This window comes from Ursus americanus, chromosome 1 (genome assembly GCF_024610735.1).
Source record: "Ursus americanus isolate L20-20 chromosome 1, mUrsAme1.1.p, whole genome shotgun sequence".
Classification (NCBI taxonomy): Eukaryota; Metazoa; Chordata; class Mammalia; order Carnivora; family Ursidae; genus Ursus; species Ursus americanus.
Window position 1 is genome coordinate 104,179,980 of NC_142127.1, and position 24,138 is coordinate 104,204,117.

At 49.2% G+C, this 24,138-nt stretch overlaps 1 protein-coding gene across 1 annotated transcript in view; it reads right to left on the reverse strand.

Annotated features, from left to right (window-relative positions):
• Positions 1–17,358, reverse strand: part of COL6A3 (collagen type VI alpha 3 chain) — a 79,247-nt gene extending 61,889 nt beyond the window's left edge. Inside the window, exons 1-4 of the mRNA XM_045794035.2 lie at positions 17,276–17,358; positions 16,806–17,004; positions 2,498–2,618; positions 336–953 (exon numbers count right to left, since the gene is read on the reverse strand). Of these exons, the coding sequence (XP_045649991.2) occupies positions 336–953; positions 2,498–2,588 (709 nt within the window). The 5' untranslated portion in view covers positions 2,589–2,618; positions 16,806–17,004; positions 17,276–17,358. The remainder of the gene's footprint in view (positions 1–335; positions 954–2,497; positions 2,619–16,805; positions 17,005–17,275) is intronic.
• Between the last annotated feature and the right edge of the window lie 6,780 nt (positions 17,359–24,138).

A 24,138-nucleotide genomic window follows, 5' to 3' on the forward strand; every position in this document is an offset into this window, starting at 1 on the left:
CAGGTGGGGGGATCTTTGCCAGATGCCTGCCTCGCCACCCGGAGGCTTCCTGTGCTAGGAATCACAAGTACCTCCTCCGGGATCCTACCAGCAGACAGGGGCTGTTGCAGAGTTCAGATGTAACTGCTGGAGAAACGCCCTCCTGGAGGCAGGTGAGCGCTCGATCCAGGAGACTAGACAGCGGGGTCAAACCTTTGTTTTTAGGCCCGTGAACAGCCATCTCGTCCCGCTCCCACCCGCCCGCCGCTAGCCAGTGTCGCTCGAACGCCAGCGGTTGCCAAGCTTCTCTCCAAAGAACAGCGAGGCGGGCAGCAGCTTGGCCGTGTTGCCATTACCTGTGATGTCTTTAAGGGTCTCTGTGCCTCCAGCCCCTTCTGGAGCCACGGATGACTGCACACAGGACACTAAGTTTCCTACTATGTCATGAAGTGAGGTAAAATTCTCTAGGTTGAACACATGCATAGTGAGCGGTTCGCTTGCTATTTCTTTTAACGCTCCTTCATCTGCGTCCTCAACTCCAATTGCAAACACGTTAACATCAGCAGACTTAAGTCCCGCTGAGGGCAGAGCAAGGCCGTCGTCCGAGTGTCCATCGGTTAGCACTACGATAACCTGAGGGACTCCGTCACCGGCCCGGCTTCCGGCAGCCTCAGTCAGGTGGTTTTGCATTACGTATTCTAATCCTTTTCCAGTCTCATTGCTTCCCCCAATATAGGACATGTTGGAAATGTGGGAGAGGACTTCTTGCTTAGTACGGTACGTATTTAACAGGAACTCGGTATGTGGGTTGCCGTTGAACTGGACCAGAGCAAAACGGAAATCACTGTCTCCCACAGCTAAAGATTCTATAACATCATACAGAAACTCTCGAACAAGTTGGAAATGTTCCTTTCCAATGCTCCAAGAGGAATCCACTAGAAATATTATATCGGCAGCAGCACCATTTTTGACATCTTTAAAAAAAGACATTGGTTTAGATTTTTCTCCTGTTCAGGCAATGACTTCCTATCGGCGCAAAGCCTCCCTTCCTACGCTGTCTGGGCTCGCACTGCGCTGTCGCTGAGGGAGCGGCGCCTCGCTCGTGCTTCGGGCGGGGAGGCTGACTTACCTGAGCCACGGGGACCTGGGCGTGGGGACTCGACTGCTGCTGGTGCCCGCTCCCTGGCCCAAGTGCCATATGCAATGAGCCCCGTGTGTGAGCCAGTGGCAGGCTCCAGAATGGGGCCGTGGAGAGCATTCCCTGGAGTGTCTTTGAACTCAGCTGTGATTCTTTGTGACAGTTTGAGCCCCAAGACCCACCTGATGAGACCAGAAGGCTATCCCATCAGAGATCGCCAACCAGCATTTCATGAGTTCATCCTTCAGTCTGGGCTCTGAGACTGGGCCTCGAGAAGAAGGAACTGTGAAAACTTCCACTGCTTTCCATCAACTAGCCTCCAATTCTTTGGGTAATTTCGAGAAAAATAAATGTACTAAATAGATCTTCCTCAAGTGAAGACTTCTGTAACTTTACAGAAAGGCAGCCTCTCGTTTTTCTCAGACATTTTAGCATGAAGAAAGGTACTCTAACTGGTTACTATAGATTTTTCAGGGCCCGAAGGGCCTTTGCAGATGTGGGACATTATTTATCTTTTTCAAAGATGAATCCAGTCCTCTCTCGAAAATGGAAGCAGGAGGCTCAAGGTGCCAGGCTGTGGGGGGCCGAGAGGGCCCTTCTGCGCTGCGGGCCAGGCTGGCCGCGCACAGCCAGCTCCTGAGCTCTACTTACCTCAGGCTGCCCTGATGCCCCAAGTAATGCCCCCCTTTCCTTGAGGCGGCACTCAGCTCCCCGCCATCTAAGGACCGCGGAGCCCGGGGGGACGATCCCTGCCTGAGGCCCAAGTCTCCAGGCAAATGAGAGGAAGACCCAAGGGCATCCCTTCAAGCTCATAACGCATGAAGCATTTCTCTGTTTTCTAAAACTCTGCGAGCAAATTCCTGAGAGGGTTCATTCGCATCTATTTTTTTTAAACTGTTTTGAGAAACTGATTTTTTTTAAAGATGGGGTGATTCTAGGCGAAAAATGTCTTTTCGTGTCCAGAGTTAGAGAGACTGGGTGGTCTGTGTGTTCCGTTTTCAAGAAAAATGTTTATTCTCAATAATTGTCTTGTGCTGGTTTTATACGCAGTGAGACCAAACCAGTGCCAGCAATGGGCAAAAGCTCTTCATTTGGTAAAATATTTGTGACACAAACTTTCTCCTCATACCCAGTGTAAAAACAAAGCACCTGCTAACCAACTCCAAGATATCAAACCCAAGTTTTCGTAAAACTTAGCCATCTCTCCCTGGATACAGAGCATCTGGAAAGGTCTATACATTGAATGAACGTCCTGCAACAAAGGGCTTCACTGTCCCTTCAGAGCATGTCTAAGTTCTATCTCAAGCTCGTGAGGTCTATGATCTACAATCAGAGAAAATAGTCCTTTGAATAAAAGTAAGAAATGTTTCTGGATCTTACCTGCTTGCTGCTGTTGGGCACGGGTAAAAGAAAAGCCTGAGAGAAAGAGACAAAACATGGCCACCAAGGGCAAATGTCGATGTTTCCTCATTTTGAATGTGTCTAAGCACCAAGTGGGAACCTGAACGAGAAAACAGGGCAAAGCGAAATGATCAGCGTTGATGCTCAGATTACAAACTAATGCATCAAGGATTTGTCCCATTTATGAAATGTAGTTTTGACTAAACAATACACGAGAATCTTTGAATCTAGCGATTATATCCCTTTGGCCATAGCTTTAAAAATTGGGGAGAGGGGCAATTAAACCTCGCTTCTTCTCAGATTGAGGGAGACAGCAAGTCGCCAAACAAACAGCAGAAAGAGTCAAGAGTAAAGGTGCTTGTGGGCACAGCAAGTGGCAGGTCTGTGACACCCAGCTTAATTGTGTAGATCAGATTTGAGAATCCCCCAGGAAATCTTCAGTTTATGGAGAAAATGGGCTATGCAAACATAGCCATGGCTTCTGGGACCACTTCAAATCTTGCCCTTACTCTCTATTTAACCCTCTTTTCCCAGCAAAAACCTGCTGTGTGCCAAACACCAATCTCAGAATGGAACACATCCAGGGACATGGAATTGGCAAGCCTATGAAGCCAGGCCTGGGGGCTGACCACGTTGCTACATGGTCTCCCATACCACGCTGCACGCATGACTTCCAACCAGCCAAGCTCACGCTCAGACGGGCTCAATAGCCTGTGACACCAGATCTGTGCCCTCCAAACAACACCCTGTCCTCCTCCCAAGTCAGAAAGCTCCCCAGTATCACCTTTTATCAGTTAGAATGGCAAAAATGAACAAGGCAGGAAACAACAAATGTTGGAGAGGATGTGGAGAAAGGGGATCCCTCTTACACTGTTGGTGGGAATGCAAGTTGGTACAGTCACTTTGGAAAACAATATGAAGGTTCCTCAAAAAGTTAAAAATAGAGCTACCCTACGACCCAGCAACTGCACTACTGGACATTTACCCCAAAGATACAGATGTAGTGAAAAGAAGGGGCACATGCACCCCAATGCTCATAGCAGCATTGTCCACAATAGCCAAACTGTGGAAGGAACCGAGATGCCCTTCAACAGATGACTGGATAAAGAAGGTGTGGTCCATATAGACAATGGAATATTACTCAGCCATCAGAAAGATTACCCAACATTTGCAGCAACATGGACGGGACTGGAGGAGATTATGCTAAGTGAAATAAGTCAAGCAGAGAAAGACAATTATCATATGGTTTCACTCATCTATGGAACATAAGAAATAGCAGGAAGATCAGAGGAGAAGGAAGGGAAGAATGAAGGGGGGATAAACAGAAGGGGGAATGAACCACGAGAGACTATGGACTCTGGGAAGCAAACTGAGGGATTCAGGCGGGGGGGGGGGGGCACTGGGATAGGCCGATGATGGGTATTAAGGAGGGCATGTATTGCATGGTGCACTGGGTGTTATACGCAAATAATGAATCATGGAACATTACATCAAAAACTAAGGATATACTGTATGGTAACTAACATAACAATAAAAAATTTTTATTAAAAAAAAAGAATACTGGAAAAAAAAGATAAACTTCCAAAAAAAATCCAATATTTTTTCATAGAAATAGGGGGAAAAAATCCTAAAATCATATGGAAGTTCAAAAGACCAGAAGAGCCACAATGATCTTAAGAAAGAAAAATATAGCAGGAGGTATCACATTTCCTGATTTCAAAGCATATTACAAAGCTACAGTCATCAGAACAGGACAGTACTAGAATAAAGAAAGACATATGGACCAATGAAGGAGATAGGGACCCCAGAAATAGCCCTCACCTCATGTGTATGGTCAAATGATCTTTCATGAGAGTGCCAAGGCTGCCCAATAAGGGAAGGAGAGTCTCTTCAACAGATGGCGTGGGGAATACTGTATATCCACGTACAAAAGAACAAAATTAGATGCTCACCTTACAACCTTTACAAAAACTAACTCAAAATAGATTAAAGATCTAAACCTAAGACCTGAAAGTCTAAAATTCCTAGAGGAAAATATAGAAGTCTTCACAACATTGGATTTGGCAATGATTTCTTGGGTATGACACCAAAAGCATGGGCAACAAAAGTAAGAATAGACAAACGGGACTAGATCATCAAAAACTTCTGTGCAGTGAGGGAAGCCATCCACAGAGCAAAAGGCAACCTACAGAAAGGGAGAAAATATTCACAAACCATGTACCTAATGAAGGATTCAAATTCGGAATATATAAAGAATTCCCACAATTCAACCACAGCAACGAAAGTAAATAATCTGACTTAAAACTGGGAAAAGGGCTTGAAAAGACATTTCTCCAAAGAAGAGACAGCAATGGCCATTACGCACATGAAAAGATGCAGGACATCACTCATCAGCAGAGAAATGCAAATCAAAACCGCAATGAGCGATCACCTCACACCCCTTCGAATGACTACCATCAAAAAAATAGTAAACAACAATTATTGATGAGGATGCAGGAAAACTGGAACCTTGGTGCCTTGCTGGTGGGAGTATAAAATGGGGCAGCCACTATAGAAAACTATATGGAGGGTCCTCAAAAAATTAAATATAGAATTACCACATAACCCAGCAATGCCACTTCTGGGCATACATCCAAAATAACTGAAACAGGATTGCAAAGAAATAACGCACACCCAAATTTGTTGCAGCATTAGTCACAACAGCCAAGAGGCAGAAACAACATAAATGTCCATCAATGGATGAAAGGGGAGGACAAATGTGGGACTCGCATGCAGTGGAGTATTACTCAGCCTTAAAAAGGAAGGGAAGCCTATCACATGCAGCATCGTGGACGAACCTTGCGGACACCACGAGGAGTGTAATGGGCCAGTTACAGAAAGACACATACTGCAGGATTCCACTTAGAGGACGTATCTGAAGTAGTCCAACTATTAGAAAATAGGAGGGGGGTCGCCAAAGGGTGGGGAAGGGGATAGAGGCTCAATGAGTAAAGAGTTCCAGTTTCACAAGATGAAAAATTCTAGGGACTCATTGCACAACAAGGTGCATATAGTTAGCACTACTGTACTGTTGACTTAAAAATGGTTAAGATGGAGGGTGCCTGGGTGGCTCAGCTGGTTAAGCTTCCAACTCTTGATTTCAGCTCCAATCATGATCTCACGGTCATGAGACTGGGCCCCGAGTCGGGCTCCATGGGGGAGTCTGCTTGGGATTCTCTCGCCCTCTCCTCCCCCTGCAAAAATACATAAATAAATCTTTTAAAAATATGGCTAAGATGGTACATTTTATGTCATGTGTGTTTTACCACAATTTTTTTAAAAAGGACAGGAAAAATCATCCGTTTTCAAAAGTAAGGGCAACAATGTACCCCTTAACTGTAGCCATCAATTTAACAGGTATAATATAAACGTGGCATCTCTCTTTTTGAGGTGTGATCATGGCTAAGAGCTAAAATGGGAACAAATTACAATTAAACATTTTCTTAAAGCGTGCATCCATGCCCCTGGCATGAAACAGCACAATGTTTGTCCTTGCCTGTAAATAACACTCGGAAAGGAAGAAGAAAAGACGTATAGCGCTGCGAAATATTAAGGTTTGGGGAACAAGACTTGAGTCTCATGAAAGTAGAAAAGAATCTGATGTAACATGGAGACCTGGTGCAAAATTATTCCTGCCCTCAGTACCACCTGAGCTCTGAAATCGGCTCTACATCAGGCCTAAGCTTTTGTACCTGTCGACCTTTCCAGCTTGACCTTCCTCTTGCTCTGGCACTCCACGGGCCCAGTGATTCTGTTCACAGTCGTCTACCCTACAATGCAGGAACCCCATCTTCCCCACGTTGCTAATGAAGCCAGCGTCAAGAGTGGTCTGATCTTGTCAGTGTTGTCATACAGAGCAACGCAAGTCATGATAGCAGAGGAAAGTCTGTCTGTCTGTTTAGCGAGGTGGCCTTGGCAGGAGACCAGTGGCCGGCTGGGCTACTCAGCGAGACAGCATTGAGGGCCAAGTAAAACCGAGAGCAGCCCCTATGAGGCTGCCACCTAAGGACACGGGTGCAATGAGCGCAAAGAAAACCTAAGCTCAGGCCCACACTTTGCCCTCCGGGGGTCAGGCCCAGAGCGAGAAGCTGGAGTTCAAATCTCAGGGCCCAGCTCTGAGGAACAGCAAGACGCAGAGTGTGGGCCGTCGGCCAGCCAGCCAAAAGTTGGGAGACTAGATAAAGGTAAAACCATAAACAAGAGCGTGGTTTCCAAGATCCACTGAGCCTCTGGATTTCCAAGGAAAGTCAACAAAAAGTATCATCTGGGCGGAGACAGCCCTACCCCGTGATTCCAATGCTAAGAGCTTGGAAAGAGAACAACCTGTCAATACAACCTTCTCTTGGAAATGTATCAACACTGCAAAGAAAAGGTTGTTTTCATGATGGTCAGGAGGCCAGTCATTAAGAGGACATCCTTCTTTCTTACAGGAAGGCGACAGTGAGGGTCATAATGGCAGCATTTCAAAGGCACAGCCCAATCATCTTGGCTTGAAATGGTGAACAGGCATTAGACACGGATTGATACGATAGAGAAAGGCAGCCCCCAGTGCTCGGCGCGTTGGTCCATGGTGTCCCCAAGCCCTAGCTGGGTCCTGGCTGGTGCTCAGAGGCACTCCCCTCAGGCACCACTTGGCTGGCTGGTCTGCTTTCTCCACTGAGGATGACCTTCCAACTCAGCCCCACTATTGCCCCCTTCACTCCCTAGAAATCCCTCAAGCCAATGCTCCACCCTGGGAATCTTCCAGATCTTTCCATCCCGCCATACCTGTTCCCCCACACTCTGCTAAACCTATTCCAGAGTTTTTCTTCTGGGGAAAAAAAAAAGTAAATGCAAGGTCTATAATTTGTGTGTGTGCGTTCTCAGTTAATTGAGGATACACACTGTTTTTTAGAGGGGGAAAGGGGCAGCAGGAGAGGGAGAGAAAACCTCAAGCAGACTCCATGCCCAGCATGGAGCCCAACATGGGGCTCAATCTCATGACCCAGAGATCATGACCCCAGCCAATATCAAGAGTCACTTAACCGACCACGCCACCCAGGCTCCCTGAGCTTATACGATTTAGAAGGTAAAGTATAAAAGTACATTGTACGTGTGCTATTCTTGATTCTTTCTATTAAAATTAAACATTGGTGCAGCGCCTGGATGGCTCAGTCGTTAAGCGTCTGCCTTCAGCTCAGGGTGTGATCCCAGCGTTCTGGATCGAGCCCCACATCAGGCTCCTCTGCTGGGAGCCTGCTTCCTCCTCTCCCACTCTCCCTGCTTGTGTTCCCTCTCTCGCTGGCTGTCTCTCTGTCAAATAAACAAAATCTTTTTAAAAAAATAAACATTGGATTTTTTTCTATCATCAATAAGCATCCTACTAGAAAGCTGTTTTATGGAAAAATTGTCCACATTGTTTAAATTCTACTGGATTCTTTCCAAAACTATAGCCAGCCCTATCTAAAACAACCTGTAATATTGTAATTGGTCAAAACCTTTTTTTAAAATATGGGGTCCACAAATTTCAAAGGATCTCTCAACCTCCCACAAACGTGTTCACAACTGTATCCGTGTATACGGGGTTTTCTGGGGGTAGGATCCATGTTCACATGCGATTCTAGAAGCATCTATTCTCCCGCCCCACTAAAGTTCAAGCACCATAGCACCACCACTTCAATGAAAAATCTTAATGTGAATCTTTCAGGGAGTCCAGCTCAACCATTTTTAATATTTGATCCACACACAAGATACAAGATTCTAAGTGGTGCTTTTGTTTAAGAAGGAGAGCAAGAGACTATCATAGGGCCTCATCAGAAATCACTGGACCGTGTAAACCATGTGGAGAAAAGGACAGGAGATAAGATCTGCTCACCCACTGCTGGGTGTGGGACGGGGTGCACTGTGTTCAGCAGTTTGCTGATGGCTTTGTAAACGTCCCTGCATCTCACACAGCGTCACATCTGACTTCTTAGAAACCGCGAATCCTCTCATACATTAAACACTGAATGGGCTCTCTATTGAGAAATTCCAAAATAATTTTCTCATCTTTGATAAAGCTCAAAAAAATCTAAACTTAATGAGATGAAATCTCTAACTTCTTCCTGAGGTATTACTTACTTCAACTCTTCTCTAAGGAAAATGAATCTTACATCGGTTGAAAATGACATGTAAAAATTTTTATTTCCAAGATATTCATCTTTAGAAGAGTAACCCCATAAACGAAGTGCTACCCATTGAGACACAAAGTAATGAAAGGAGTGTACAGTGCCCAGGAATTATGTCTTCTAAAATCTACCCAGATATTAAGTTAAAAGGAAGGGAGGGGAGGAGAGCCCTGGAGGGGAGGGAAGGGGAGGGGAGGGGAAAGGAAGGGAGCGAGGACAGAGGGGGAAAGCTCTTCCCGTTCTGGAGACGTTGCTTGTGTTACCCAAGCCCCACTCATGACTGATGAGCTCACGTGGTTTGGCTGAGCTGAATTCCCAGGTGGGAAAACTGCCTTCGGTCCCACACACTTTTCTTGCCATCGCACTTGGGAGCTAGTCATGTGGCTCAAGTGTTCCTAGCCCAGCTGCTGGATATTTGTTAATGTTTCTGTTTGCAATTAAATCTATTCTATTTATCATGTCATGGAGTTCCAATTTTTAAAACTGAAGTTTTTAAAAGATGTCAAACATCTTTGCAAATGATCACCGTGCTTGCTCATTTTAACAAGAGAGAAGGACGCAGCCACTCTCTCACTACGCTCCCCCCAGCCCTCCCCACCCCCCAGGAAATAGAGACGAGAGAGCACAAGTAGAATTTACGGCCCTTCTATCTCGCCCGTGGGATTTCATGCCCTCCGCCCAACACCCCAATGGCTGCTCCCCCCCCTCATTATATAGTTGGGAAACTGAAGCCAGGGGAGGCAAGTCCACATGGATAAAACGAGATAAAACCAGAATCCTAAGCAAAGTCTGTGTTTGCAAAGCCCCAGAAAGCCCTGAAGGATGGTGCCAGGTCTGGCCCGGAACCCGAGGAAACTCCCCATCTCTTCTAGGGAAAACATAGACTTCTCTGGGGACAGATTCTGTGTCAATAGGATCCATTTGTCTGCTGCTCTTCCTTTAAATACGAAAGAAAAGTCAGAATTGGCTGCTTGAGACCCTTGGGTTGGGTGCAGTGAGGTGCTCTGTGTCATAGCTTCTGTGTCCAAAAGTCAACAGATTCGATCATAGAAGCTCACTAGATTTGCACTCTTATCTTTCTATCTGGCATTAGTCGTCCCTTTCTTCACTCTGCCTCGTTCTGAAAAGGCTTTGAGATGCCTTTTTCCTTGTTGCAGCTGTCCATTAGAGACCTACAAAGCCATCTCTCAAAGACTGCTTTCCACGGACCTCCGACTTGCCATCCCACTGGGTCGTATTCCAGAGACTTTCCCAAGCTATTTTGCAATTTCATGAAATTAGTTTTCGTAAAGTCTACTCAAAAGCTTTTTCATTTTCCATGCCTGGAAATCTTTTTTAAGAAAGAGACACACACAGGCACACAAGGAAATCATTTTGAAACAAAGGCTTAAATATATCCAGAGGCCCCATTTTGAGGGCATTTATTCGCTCTTCTGTGAGCACGGCTTTTTAAAATCAGGCTGGTCCTCCTATCAAGTTCTAGGACTTCTGTTAACTCCTGATGTCCCGTTTTAAGCGGGAGCTACAGAAATTATTGAAGACCAGGCCGGCGTGCGGCCTCTATCTGCCGGGAGAGTAGAAGTCACACCTCAGGAAACCCCAAGGGCCTCGAGTTGGCAGCCCGCCCTACTTCTCCCTCCTTCTGTCACCCCCCCTTCCCTTCTGGCTGGAATCCTGGGAAAGGAGTCCCCATTCTCGCCCCCAGGGGAGGAAGCAAAAAGAGGATTTATTAGGTCTTCGGTTAGGGAAGGAAGAGGGTGGCATTTAATATATTCCTGCCATTTGAAAGAGCTTTGGGGGAATCCTCAAAAGCAAATGCTTTGGAACACCCTGGAGAAAACCCCCTTAAATTGGAAGGTGGTCTGTTAACTGTTGATTTTACAACTTGAACCTCATCTTTCCATTCTACAAAAATGCCCGAGGGAAGAGAATTATCAGTCACATACATATCTCTAAAGCATCATCTGTGTGACCCAGGCTCTGAACGTGTTTCCTGTGATAGCGAAATTTTAACTCTTCTGATGATGTGTGTTGGCCTGGCCTCACCGCCACCCACAGTGTCCTTGTAGACACGCAGTAGCCAACTCTAGATCCTTCCTCTTTGGCTCTGCCTCGTCAAATCAAGTAAAATGATCCCCGTTCAGCAGCTCGTGTATTGAAACAGAGCAATACAGAAAGGCGGAGGTGGTTTGGCCGTCCCCTCTGCAAGCAGCCTCCCCGATGAACAAGGTCACGTGCAAGCGTGTGCTGAGCACTGTCAGGGTTCGCTTCCTTCCCCCCATAAAGGCAACTTGAAGGACCTCCAGACCAGCTGCCAGATACGTGGAAATTTATTTAAAACACATATTCCTAAGGTCCAAGATAATAACCACGAAGCAGAAAGTTCCACATCTGCGGTAGTGGGAAAAGCTAGACAGCACCACGCATGCGTAGAAAGCATTCCACGCTCCTAAAAGACAAGGCAGCCAGACAAGGCTCTTTCTCCATTTATCCTGCTAACGATAAACATTCAGCAGAGACTAGATGGGATTTAACAGTAAGGCAGAGAGCGCCTTCGAAAGCACTTCAAAAGAAATCGCACACAAGTCCGCCCCGTGCCAGCGCCGTGAGCTGGCCTCTGGCCGCCTCTCTGCCTTTCCTGGCCACAGACTTTGGGGGCTATGGCCTCCCCAAAACCATGCTGTTCCACTGTAGAAGTACCCAAAGTGGTTACAACGTGCTCACACTGTAAGGAAAAACTAAACATCTTTGTGTTCTGCTCTGATTCACAATCAAATCTGGAAGAGAAAATTATATAAAATCGACTTTTAAAAAAAATTAATTTGAAACATCTAATATAATATTATCAACACCGGATTTAGTGTAATAGCCTGGAAAAATTCTACTTCCTTACCTCTCTATCAGTAATGGTTAGTTAATCTCCCCAGGCTCACTTATTTTATGTATAAAATAAGGCTAATGGCTGATGCTTTCACTGGTAGGGTTCTGCTATGATTTCCTTCCATCTGTGTCTCCAGGCCCGAGCAGGGACGGGTCTCCTGCTGCCCCCACGAGAAACAGAGAGGCCCCCGGGGGCACATGGGGCAATGTGTGTGCCTCTGCTGGGCTGTCTCTAGCTCTGGGTGCTGGCCCGGGGCTGCTGAATCAACTGATGAAGATTCCAGAAGAGAAAAACCGGTTTCCTGGAATGGCTTCCCTTGAGACCTGAGTCATCACCAGCTGCTGTTCAATTATTAATTTTCAAATTAAACTGACCCATGAGCTCTTCCTTGCAGGGGCCAATGCTCGATGCTCTGGGTCCATGAAAACTAAATGTATAGCACACACCAGGGAAGTGTTACAGATCTAGTTCCCACCGCGCTTGCCCCAGGCCGGTCCCAGCTCAGAATGTTTCTCGGTGTTTCGTGAATCTTAGAATTCAGGAAGGACAACAGCAGGTTAAGGGTCTGCTAGATGCAGCCAGACCCCTACCGAGACTAACAATTTGCCTTTGGGGAAGGGTTTGGCAGAACGTTTCCTGTTTGTCTTATTTTTCTCCTCTTTCCAGATTTGTTTTTAAACAGTTACCTCTCTGCTAAGTAAACGTAACACACTACTCCACAGAACGCTGGTCAATGGGAAGAAGGGCCTTTCTTCACAGGATACCCTAAAATATTCCGTAAAGACTTTTACTCCCTCGCTATTCCTAGGCCCACGTTCTCTGCTTACGGGATCCTATTAATATGGGCAGCAGCGCCCAGAAATGCTGGCTTGGCTTTGCTGCTGACACTGTGACCTCAGACTCGTCAGTCATTCACCTCTCTCTGCTCCATTCCTTCCTCTGAAATGTCAAGGGTGTGGAGAAAGCATCCACCCAGGTAATAATTTTTTGATATTTAAGACAGCCAGATGGAAATCACATATTTGCCAAGCAGAGGGCGGGGTCTGTGTCTCAGGGATTCTCGTACCCTCCCTCGATCCCAGAGCTCCCGGCCCGCGGAGCAGAGCAGGGCTCACCGAGCTTGAACAAATACGAGAACACGTGGACCGAGTAGAGGGCTGGGTACCTTCTCCCTGAGCTGGGCTTCTGGCCTTCAGGACCCCGACAGCGGGTAGCTCGGGCCAACAGTCTAAGCTCACGGGAAGTCTGAACAAAGACTTAACATGGGACGTTCGTAATGCTAGTCTGTGAATTTTGTAAAACATGTTCAAGTAAGTTGTCTCTCAGGAGAAAGTGGCAAAGGGCTGGTAATGAAAAGTTTGGGGGTTACTGGCTCAGTTCACCTTCACATTATTCCTGCCAGTTTTAAAGTTCAAAACTCCTACGTGGAGACAGCATGGCCTCAAAATGCAAATTCACTTTGGTTCTGAAACAACTTACTGTTAATTTAAACTTTTCTTAAGGGATGTGGGCAAAATGTTTCTTTTCCAAGTTCTTATTTGGTTAGTGCCCTTGTAATGAAATTATTTGAGTTCAGAATGCCTCGTTTCAAGGCATAATTTGACCTCAACATCGGAGCACAGAAAAAAAAAATAAAATTCTAAATTTATATCTACTTCAGATATTACACTCACATTTAAAAATATGTGTTTAAAGAGTCTAAAGTTACCCATGAGCCCTGCTGAGATGTCTATCAAACTACTCCCTGCAAACCCAGAAACCACACCCTGGAGGACTCCCACCACTTGGAGATTTTTCCAGAGCTCCGAAGGATCACACACCGCCCTCTAGAGGACAGAGAGCCAGCCTGCGTTTTCTGGACAGGCTACACCGGGGTGAAGGTGCTAACTCAAAATTTCATCTCCCTCCCAGAATAGACCTATAGAAGGTGCTCAAATTATGCTTTCAAAAATCAACATAATGTGGAGAGCCCCCCTTTGTAAATCAGGACGCTGTGTGTTGAGCGGGGGGGCAGGCGTCACCCATGTTTTAAAGGGAGGAAGCAGCATCTTTTCCGTAAAGTGGAGGATAACCTTCGAGAATTTTTACAGTGGAAAGACAGACACCGTATCTGGAAATGCGGGGAGTGAAGAGAAGCATCCTTGTCTAGTTCTAAGCTGTCTGAATGAGCAGGGAATTTTTTAAATCTCCCCTGCTTTAAAATTTGAATTATGTCGGGCTTCCACTTTCTCGGTTAGAGCTACTAAGGATTTTTTAAAATGTCAGGTCCCTCCCGAAACCATCAGCTGTTGGTGTCATAGTGGAGGGGTTCTTACTGCCTGCTTTCCACGGCCAAGGCACCACGAGAGCCCGCGGGTCGCCGTGGAAAGCCTGCCTGGTACACAATGTCCCGTTGAGAGGGGGAAGCCGCCTGTGATTCCTCTCCAAGAGATAACAGATCCTCTCGGGTTCCTCCAAACAGAACAGTGACAAAAACGGATTGTCAAATAAAACTTCTGGCTGAGGTCATTAGCATGCCTGCAAGACAGTCTCATGGGACAGACTTTGTGGCTTGCTGGTGACTTCTAAACCCTCAATGTGGAATTTCACATAAAAGCGGGTGGCGAGGCGGGCTGCTGGTAAGGATCACACTTTATCCGTTGTCTAAACAGGCTGAGCGAACTCCCAGGGCCGGAAGCCCCCGAGGCAGGAACTCTCCCAAATCCCAAAAGGGGGGGGGGGGGACACGACACGGATGACTGATTTCTAGCTGGCTTACTGCAGGGGCCCCTGCAGCCCCCGACCCAAAACTACGGTCAGATGGGGAGTGCCCTTGTCATGAAATTATTTGAGCCACGAATCCATCATCACTGATTATCAGTTAGGGGGGTTTCTTCCTACTTTATCATCAGTGAGGTGTTAGGTTCTAAGCTACGAAAATGACAGAAGGCACTCATGTGGACAAAATAAAGGGAGGTGCGCACACAAAGACATTTCTATTCAGAAAGATCTTTTATCAAAAATGCCCTGAAGACCCCTCGTTTGGACATTGGCCTTATATCCCATCAGCTGAGAGCCACAAGCATGGTGGGGTGGGGCACACATCCTCCCAGGAGATGGAAGAGCTGGAGCCAATGGGGGTTAACCTTCCGGAGGCTTCCCCGGCCACCTCCCAGGAAGGTGGGATGGCCGCACCCTCCAATTCCCCCATAGGAAAAAGGCAGGGTGGCCCCACTTTTCCACCTTGCTGTGGTATTCTCTCCCAGGCCCTGTTCTCCACCCAGTGACTTCTTCGTGGTTTTCTCCTGCCGGACTGGGGAAAGAGAAAAATCAGCCTCATGGTAATGGCAATGCCTTGTCTCAACAAAGATGGCCAAGGCCACATGATCATTCCTATATGTTGAGCTCCCACAAAAGCCCCTCACCTCTCCATCCCTGTACCTTCACCCTCAGCAACCAGCCCACATTAAGAACAAAGTAAAGTACAGGTCCCACCCCTCCGGCCCCCGGGCCCAGAGGCGGCCTGGACGAGTAGAGAGGCCCACTCGAGGCAGGTACTCGGCTCCTACAGCTGGGATCCAACGTCCCTGCCTGCCCGCGAGCTCCTAGCCCCTTCTTCCTCCATCGCTTAGGGAACATAAAGCAAGTTTCCCCTTACTTAGAATAGAATAGAACAGGACAGAAGGACCCTATGTTCTGGGCGGGAACAAATTACATGGCCCGTTCCAATCTGAATGTCAGTTAGCTTGGGATCGTCCATGGCTTGGCCGTCTGCCTTCCTGAAAAGGTGAGATTTTACTACCACCTCAGCCACCCACGGTTGTGCCGCTTCTGCAAGTCATTTAGCGTCTCAGAGCCCCCGCCCCTGAGGCTGCACCCTGAAAACCAGGGCCACACCTCAGTGGCTTCCAGCCGAGAATCTCTGCCATTGTCTTAGCCCAGCAAAGAACTCAGAATCTCTGATGCTGTCCAACGGCCAGCTGCTTTTCAATACCATTTTGGTTAGGAACAAAGAATATTTGATTTTAAAGCCATTTCTGTTCAGTCTTTGGAGGTACTGAGAATGGGTGCCCTGGGAGGTTCGGGGATCCCAGGTCGAGGAGAAGACTCTGCCCACACGGGCTCTGAGCGCCTTTGCAGCTCTCAGATCCTACAGTTCTCCTGTGGAGATAGCTGTGCGCCGGGCAAGGAGCTGGCGGGCACGGGTCAGCACCCCTGCGCTCCGTATGGGTGCAGGACACACCCCTGCGCTCAGAGCAGTCTGTTCTTGGAGTCCAGACCAGCCTCTCAGCGTGCTCCTGGGTCAGGCTGTGAAATGCTGATTTGTGTTTCATACTCCCCACAGATTTCACTGGGTCCTCCCAGCGACCCCACCCCTGCTTCCACACTGGTCCACTTTCTAGCACTTGAAACAGGTCCCCATGGCAGGCTGGCAGCTGTCAGAGAACACTTTCCATCCTGGGCGTCCCAGCTCTGGAACAGGCCTTGGGCCTCCCAGCTTGGCACCCGCGCCACATCTGGGCAACCCGGGCAGCCCCCCGGCCCCAGGAGCCCTGCCTTACCCACTGGGCACGCGGCCGGAACGCCAAATGCCTTCTCCTCCTCTGACCTCGGCAGCTCCTTTATGCAACACCCACCCCCCGCCCAGGACAGAGACTCCAACAGTGACCTCAGGTTCCTGAAAAGAGGAAACCCTTGGTACTGGCCGAGCAACCCTTGACTTGGCCCTGAGCCGGGGCACCAGAGTCGCCCCCAGCCCCCCGGGGGCAACAGATGAGCTCCACCAGCCCCCCACGCGGGGAAGCCCGGGCGGGAGCCCCACCTGACGCGCCCACCTGGGAGAATTCAGACCGAATCTCCCCAAAGAGCTGCTCGCTCGACAGGTAGTTATGAATCCTGGCAAAGACACTTGTGCTAACAAAGCAGATGCCCCCCGAGCTCCAGAAGGAGGAGAGGATGTCAAACAGACCGCGAGCCCAGAAACGCTGCAGGACGGGCGGAGGAAGCCCACGGCGCCACGCGACTGCAGCCCACGGGCAAGCCGTGGCCTTAACCGAGCTGGAGAAGCCCAGGGGCAGCAAAGTGGGAAAGAAACCTCAGCTGAATCTTCCAGGGACCAGAACCGTGTCCAGAACAGACTCGAACACAGCGAACATGAGAGCCCCCTAGAAAGGCTCACCGGGGTCTGAAGCAGTTCCTTCGCACCCACAAACCCGGGAAAGCAGGGGGGACGTGCACTCACCCTGAGCAAATCTGAAGAAGTGTATGTCCCTGGGCTTCTATATTCACTTAGGTTCGCATGGTTTTCCCGCTGACGGCGTCGGCTTTCCTTTCTGCAGGAGCGGGGCTCCGGCCGGAGGAGGAAACCCCTGGCGGTCCTCGCAGGAGGCTGGAGCGCAGGAGAACTGAGCGGCCTTTGGTGGAAGACTGAGCTCCGAGCACTGGACCGGGTCCAAGGATACAGTCAGGGCTTCCTCCAGCTCCTCCTCCTCCTCCTCCCCTCCCCTCCCCTCCTCCCGACCCCTCCTCTCCCCCTCCCCACTGTGGGCCTGACCCAACTGTAAATGAAAACCAGACTCTGTGCGCTGTTGCTTCTGGCCCCGCTGCAGGCTGAGGTCACCCTCCGAAGCCTGTCTTCACCCTACAAGCCTTTAGCTGGAACTCCTGCAAACCCCAACTCTTGAAAAGAAATCCACCTCTTCCACTCGTCACCTTTTGGGCTGGGCCTCCGGTGGCAAAGAGAATGAATTTTGGAATTTTTTTCGCGGGTATCCATGGTTTTCCTGCCGTGTTTTCCAACACCATTTGCAGGGAAAACAGGAAATGCAGTCTCCCCCCTCCACCCTTACCACGCCCTCCCATTTCTCCTTGAAGTTTCTGAATCGAGACTTGGGCTATTAACCTCCCTTTCAAATATAAAAACCAGCAATTACCATCTCCTCGGCCTTGTGCTAAGCAGAGCTCTGTTCACCAGTGAAAGGACAAGAATATCAAGCTCCTTCTTTTTTAAAAGTTCTCTGCGTAATGATTCTGCCTGTGAGACCCATGGTCCCGTTCTAGGACATGGACGGGGGAACGGGGATGGTTTCCTTGTTCAAGTTTCAAGAAAATTCTTGAGAAACAAATTGCCAGGCTTCACACATTTCACAACACTTTGATACACAGTATCTCTTTTCTCCCAAACATCACGCTCCCAGCCCCCTTAAATAGATAGCTGTCTTTGTTGTTGTTGTTGTTGTTGTTGTTGTTGTTGATGTTGTTAGGTGAGATTATGGTCTCATTTTACAGGTGAGAAAAACCGGGGTTCATAGCAGGGCTCTGTCGAAAGCCTGGCCTTGGACACCCCCAAATCTCCCCTGCTCTCCATCCTGCGAATGTCGGTGAGATTCAGGGGAAATATCAAGAGATCTCTAACAGATACTTTTGACTTTGAGATCTTTCCACAGCCAAGTGTGGAGACTAAAGATATCATGAGCTCCTTTCCACAGATTATCCCCTTCGAGTTTAGGGAAGTTGGGGAGACAGCACGCGGGGACCATACCTGCTCCCGGACAGAGCGGGCAGCTGGTTAGACAGGAGCCACGGGCAAGGGCAGCGATAAATTGGTAACACGCAGAAGCCTGAGGGCCCGACATCAGGCTTTGTGGCTTCTAACACCCCGGGGGGCTGACGGGTGTGAATACAAGCTCTCCTCTTCACCTTCCGCCCAGGGTGACCCCTAGGTGAACTGTAAAGCATTTGCACGCCCCGTGGGGTGGGGCAAGGCTGCCAGCACCATCCGATACAAATCTTGTAGGGTCAAAAACTGCCCATCCCGACCAGTGGGAGGAGTCCACCTGAGGAGGGGCGGGAGCCCCCAGCAGAGATCACACTGCCCTGTCTCTGACCCAAGACCCCCACTTACATAAAAAGAAAAGACCCTTGTAACCTCAGGACAGTCGTCACCTCTGGGCCTGCCCTCCCTCCCACCTTGACAGCGTACGGTCCTTAGTAAACTGCTCTGTGCTTGACACTGTCCTTCTGGCTGCCTTTATTCCTGCGAAGATCCACGTGGGGAGTCGGAGAACCCACCCCCATTCACGCCACGCAGGCTCTCCCACAGCTAGTGCTCCCCTCCCGCAACGCTGGAGCCTCACCCCTTCTCTGCGCCCCAGGGTTCAGCTCCAAGAATGTCTGGTTGGTGGACAGGGAGGGAGGCCTGGATGCTGCCATTTCCCTGCCTGCTGCCTGTAGATCAAAGAAGCAATGAGCAGAGGCCCTGAGCGGGAAGCATTGTCCATGCGGCGTGTGGGAAGATGACATCTCACGCAGGGTCCCCACTGCAAGGCAGGTGTGCACTTGGGCCCCCTGCCGTCTGCAAGCTCAGCCCTGGGAAGAGCCATGTGTCCAGGGCAGGTCACCTGCTGCCAGTAAGGCAACTCTGATTACAACTTCCTGTTCCAGGCAGCCTAGCTCACAGAGGCTAAGTGGACAAGCGTGGCCTCGGTGTTCCCTTCCGGTGGGTCCAGCATGCTTTCGATCAAGCATGCAACTAGTTCCTTTCAAAATAGCTAAGAATACACATTCCTTGGTCTTAGGAAGAAGTGTTTGGTTTTTTTTTTTTTTTTAATTGAAGTATGGTTGACACACAATGTTTCACTGATTTCAGGTGTGCAACGTAGTGACCGGGCAAGTGCGTACATTATCTGTGCTCACCGCACGGTTAGCTACCGCTACTCAATGCAACCGGATTACAACACCGTTGACTATATTCCCGATGCTGTGCCTTTTATTTCCGTGGTTTACTCATCCCATAATTACTTAGAAGGCAAAGGCAATACGTCATTTAAAACAAGATTTAAAGAAGTAAAAAACCCCTATTCAATCAGGAACCATACTCTATAATATTTATTTATCCATACCTACCATTGTATCTAGACCCTCCCCAACACTGCTGGTGACTGAAGAAACTTCTAGAAACTGGTGGCAGAAACCTCCAGCATCCCTCCCCTGTACTCACCAGAGAGAGCATTTGGGCTCCTATGGTTTCTCACTCAATCACTGGGCTTTGAGATTCTCGCTGAAATGTCTAAGTCCCTCTCTGCCACCTGGTCGCGGGAGGAAACCACCTCAAATGTCAGCACCCACCTAAACACCCGAGGATCCCGAGTCCGGGCCACCTGAGGGACCTCTGAAGTCACCGGGTCTGTCACTTCAGCTTCCCCTTAAATGTTGCGTTGAGCTGGCCCTGGCACCTCGTCCCATATCTTCCGGCACAAGTTAGGGAGGCACAAAGCCCATGTCCCAGGCTGCCTAGTGCTCAGGGCTGTGGGCGGGAATTAGGTTTCCAGCTTCGATGTGATGCTGTGACACGGGAAAAGAGGCGGCAGGTGCTGGGGGTTTCTCTGCTGCCCTCTTCTCTGCTGGCCAGCCGAGTGTGCAGGCGCTAGGCACCCTCTGTGGGCTGGGGGCACCCGCCACGGCCAGTGTGGGTGTCGGCTGCTAATGGCTCACCCCTGCACCCGTGCTGGAGGCTTGTACTTGGCTGCTAGGAGCTGTCTCCTCTGGAGACGTTCCAGTGTGTGTGGCAGACAGAATTCTAAGGGAAACTCCAGCTTCTGGGGTGCCAAGGGGCCGTGGGGGCAGGGGTGGCCGGGCTGGGCATTGCAGCGCCCCATCGCAGGCCCGGGAGGGGAGGGGAAGTCGTGAAGGCCGTGGCAATGCCTGACTCCACGTCCCAGCATCCAAGCAGCAGCTAAGGAGTGTGCCCCTGTCCCTCCCCACCCCTTCTCCGTTCCCTACCCCGGGGGTGCCTGTGCAGGCTCTCCAGTAACCCCTGGCTCCCCACCTTCCAGAAGGGGCTAGAGGAGAGGCTAGGAAGTCCTGGGAGTGGTTCCCGGGGGCCCATCCCCAAGCCCATTCCACTGCCCCCATCTCATCGTTCCCCACCACGGATCCCTTTCTGCTCACAAGGGCTAGGGCTGTTTCTTTTTCCTGTACCGACCCCCGACCAGCACAGACCGATTACATCAGTTCTGAACTTTCTTTCAGCTCTAACAGCTGTGTTTGTATATATCATATGACAGACTAGAAAATCACGCTAGGCCCAAAGGGGATTGTAGATGCCACACTGCACTTCATTAGTCTCGATCACGCGAGGGCTTCTGTACCTGGTTGCCGCTCACGCCTCGAGCTCTTCTCAAAAGACCGTCTCTATTGTTGTTCCTTCCGTACCTCTCCCTTGGCATTTCTTCTGATAAATTCCGCCTGCCATTTGCAGTCTCCACCAAACCAGCAAACACATAAAACCAACCCACACAAATACAGACCATTATAACGAATTGCAACGTCTCATCTGCACTATAATATAATGTGGGAGAACACACCTGCATAGAACGCTTAATTCATTTTTTAAATGTGAAATGATTTCTCCTCAAATACCATTTTCATTCAACATGGAAAAGAGAATGTAAATAATATGACTGACATGACCTTGAAGTTGTAAATGGCATCTCAGTTGAGAGGGAGACCCATTGACTTTGTGAGAATCTTAAGGAAGGTTATGGGCAGACACCTTGGACATTGGATGATTCACAACCAGCTGGAGAAGTCCAGAGCTCACCTATTTCCATTTTACATAATCCTCCCAGATAGGTTCCCTACCACCACCCTGTCCCTGTCGCCATAATAACCACCAGAGAGCTGAAGGCACCCAGAAGCCCATCACTGTGACCTTTGTCCCCTGTTGAGAGATGAGCTCATGATCGCCTGGCAAGTCGAAAGGTGCCTCACTGCCTTCCACACTTGAAAAGGCCTTTTCTGGGTCACAGCCAACACTCCGCACTCTTCAGCCCCAAGGATATTGCTCAAGACCAAGAAAGGGTCTTCCCGACAGGCATCAACAGATTCGGCAAATAGCAGCAGACATGAAGACTACAGCATTACGGGAGAAGAAGAATCCCACTTCTGCAAAACTGGCCCTAATCTTAAGACCACGATATTCCCCGAATAAAAGGACAACACATGGTCATCAGTTGCACATTAATCTCCACAAAGGCATAAACTAGAGCGGCAAATAGTGGCCCCTTCCTTGGGTGAGGGTGGAGGGGGTGGGTTCTCAGGTCAGGGCACACTGTCCAAGGGCATTTCCCGGTCAGCGCAGTGAGCACTCCTGAGTTTGCACAGACGGTCCTGCAATCGAATTCTGCGCTTGCCAATGCTTGGAAGGCACGGAGAAGGGAAAGACAAGGCAAGTTAACGGGCATTCCTGCCTGTAAGATAAAAATCAAATTCCTAGAAGAGGCTGAACGTGGATGGAGGGGAGCGTCGCAAGGCTTTCTGCTTGTTCACAGAGTTTGCGACTTCAGGGCCCATCACCAGTGTCTACACCTGCAGTGACATGCACGGAGTTGCCCGAGAGGCTGGAGTGCACCTCCTCGGACCGGGGCCACGTGAGATTCCAGGGGCAGCCTGATGTAAAATCCTCCAAAGACACAACTCTACTATTTGAAGAGAAGAAGAATCGTAAGCCCGACCAAAGAGGAGGATTTGAGGTTTCCACTGACCCCACAGCCAGAGGGCAGCTGGCATTCCCCATTCCACCCCAGTGCCAGTTTCAAGCCTCCTCGAGCAGCAGCGTGGAAAGCAGGAATGAGGCCCCAGGGCCTTCTCTGCCATTAACGAACCTCAGGTCTCGGGCAAGTCAGCTCTGCCTTCTGTGGCTCAGTTTCCCCAGCTGTACAACGAGTGAGTGGCAGCTGTGTCTGGCAATGTTGGGACAGGTCTGGCACTGAGCCCCAGGGGGGCCAAGGCTGTATGAACCATATTTGCCTCTGCCTGGCTTCCAGCCTTGGCTTCTTTCCCTGCCCCAGGCTATAAACACCTGACTCTCCAGGTTCAGCTCCCCCAGACCTCAAGCTCAGGGGCAAGGTGGGCTGGCTACCCCCTCCCGAGCTCCCCAGCACCTGGCGCTCGCACACTGATGCAACCCTTCCACTGCTCCGGCCCACTGCTGCTATCAGGCCACCGTAGCAAGTTTGGAGAGTCTAAAGCTAGATGACATTTCTCCTCCAGTCACTCAAGCACACCAGGCTAGGAGGCTGTGAGGGAAAACACAGTGTTCGTCACCATGTGCTTGATGCCCTCTCACCATGTGCTTCAAGAGAGCTGTCCTGTTCCTGCACAACCTTCCAGCACCACCTCCACTGGTCGATCTGGGGAAGAGCATATGTCACAGGGGTCCACACCGAGCTCTTCTGCAGGGTTTCCAGCTGTGCCTAGAGCCCGCCAGTCTCAGGCCTTCTCTGATCCGACGCCAGGAGCCGCCATATTTGCAGCCCTTCGCAGGAAGCCAGCCCAAGAGAACAAAGCAGAGAGGAGAGACAGGGAGAGAGAGGGCCACAGCTCCCCGGCTCCAGATGTCTAAACCCATGTCTGCCCCAGACTTTGTCCCACCCTATCCATCTCAACTTTCCCTTTGATTATGTGAGCCAAAAAATTGTTCATTTTTTACACTAATTTGAGTCAGGTTTCCAACCCTTGTAACCAAAGGAGTCTTGCCTGATGCATGAATAAAGGCTGTTCACAGGGCAACTTTCTAATGTGAGTCCTGGGCTAACAGATCAGTCAGGCCACTGCATAATTACCGCAGGAATTCCATGATTTCTTCTGCTAGAGTCAAAATGGACCCCATCCTGACTTTCCATGATTTTTCTTAAAATCATTTTTCTAATCAGAGAGGAAGGGAAATCTTTGTCACTGAATGGCACATGGACCCAAGAGCCTAAAATAGAAATTAGATGTTCACGAAAGCATCTGCCCGGCGAGACATGAGGGAGGGCTTTGAGTCCTAAAGTAAGTCTTTGACCTTCAGTGCCCGGGAAATACCTTGTAACATATACATGCTTGCAAAGAAATGCCTTACAGGAGGAGTTTTCTATTTATGTTGAACAAGTAAGTTTGGGGTAACATGTCTGCCCTCTCCGTCTAGGGGAATGAGAAGATCGCACTGAGCAGAAGTAACCCGCCAGCGTGGAGCCAGCTCTAGGAAAATTTGTGTAAAATTGCCCAGTTAAAAATACAGCATTCTTCCCAGAATTCCGTGAGCTATAAACCAGGCTCAACCGATTAATTTTAAGGATGTCAAACCCAAATGTGAGACAAGCCAAGAAACTTTCGCAGTTGATTGGAATTCAAAAATCTCAGCAAGACGGTGTTTGGTTTTATAATTATCAGACTACACCAAAGTTCCAATTTTGACTCATTTTTTTAAACTTTGAAATATAAATTTCCATTTATAAAGGATGGGTGGAATGGTTTTGTTTTGTTTTGTGTTTTTTAGCGATCTTAACCTTAGGATTGATTTTCTCTTGGGCACAAAGCCAAATGTCTACTCATTTCAGCTTCAATGTCTTCTGAGTCCCTTCATTTATTCCACATATGTGTGCTGAAGGGCTCTTGTGTGAAAACGCTGTGCCAGGAAGTGGGGGTGATGCCCAGACACATCAGACATGGAGGCTTCCCTCCTGGGCCTTCTTCGACCCCAGGCGAGACCAAAGGAGGTGGTCTGGGGGAATGCACGGAGCGGATGCTTGGGG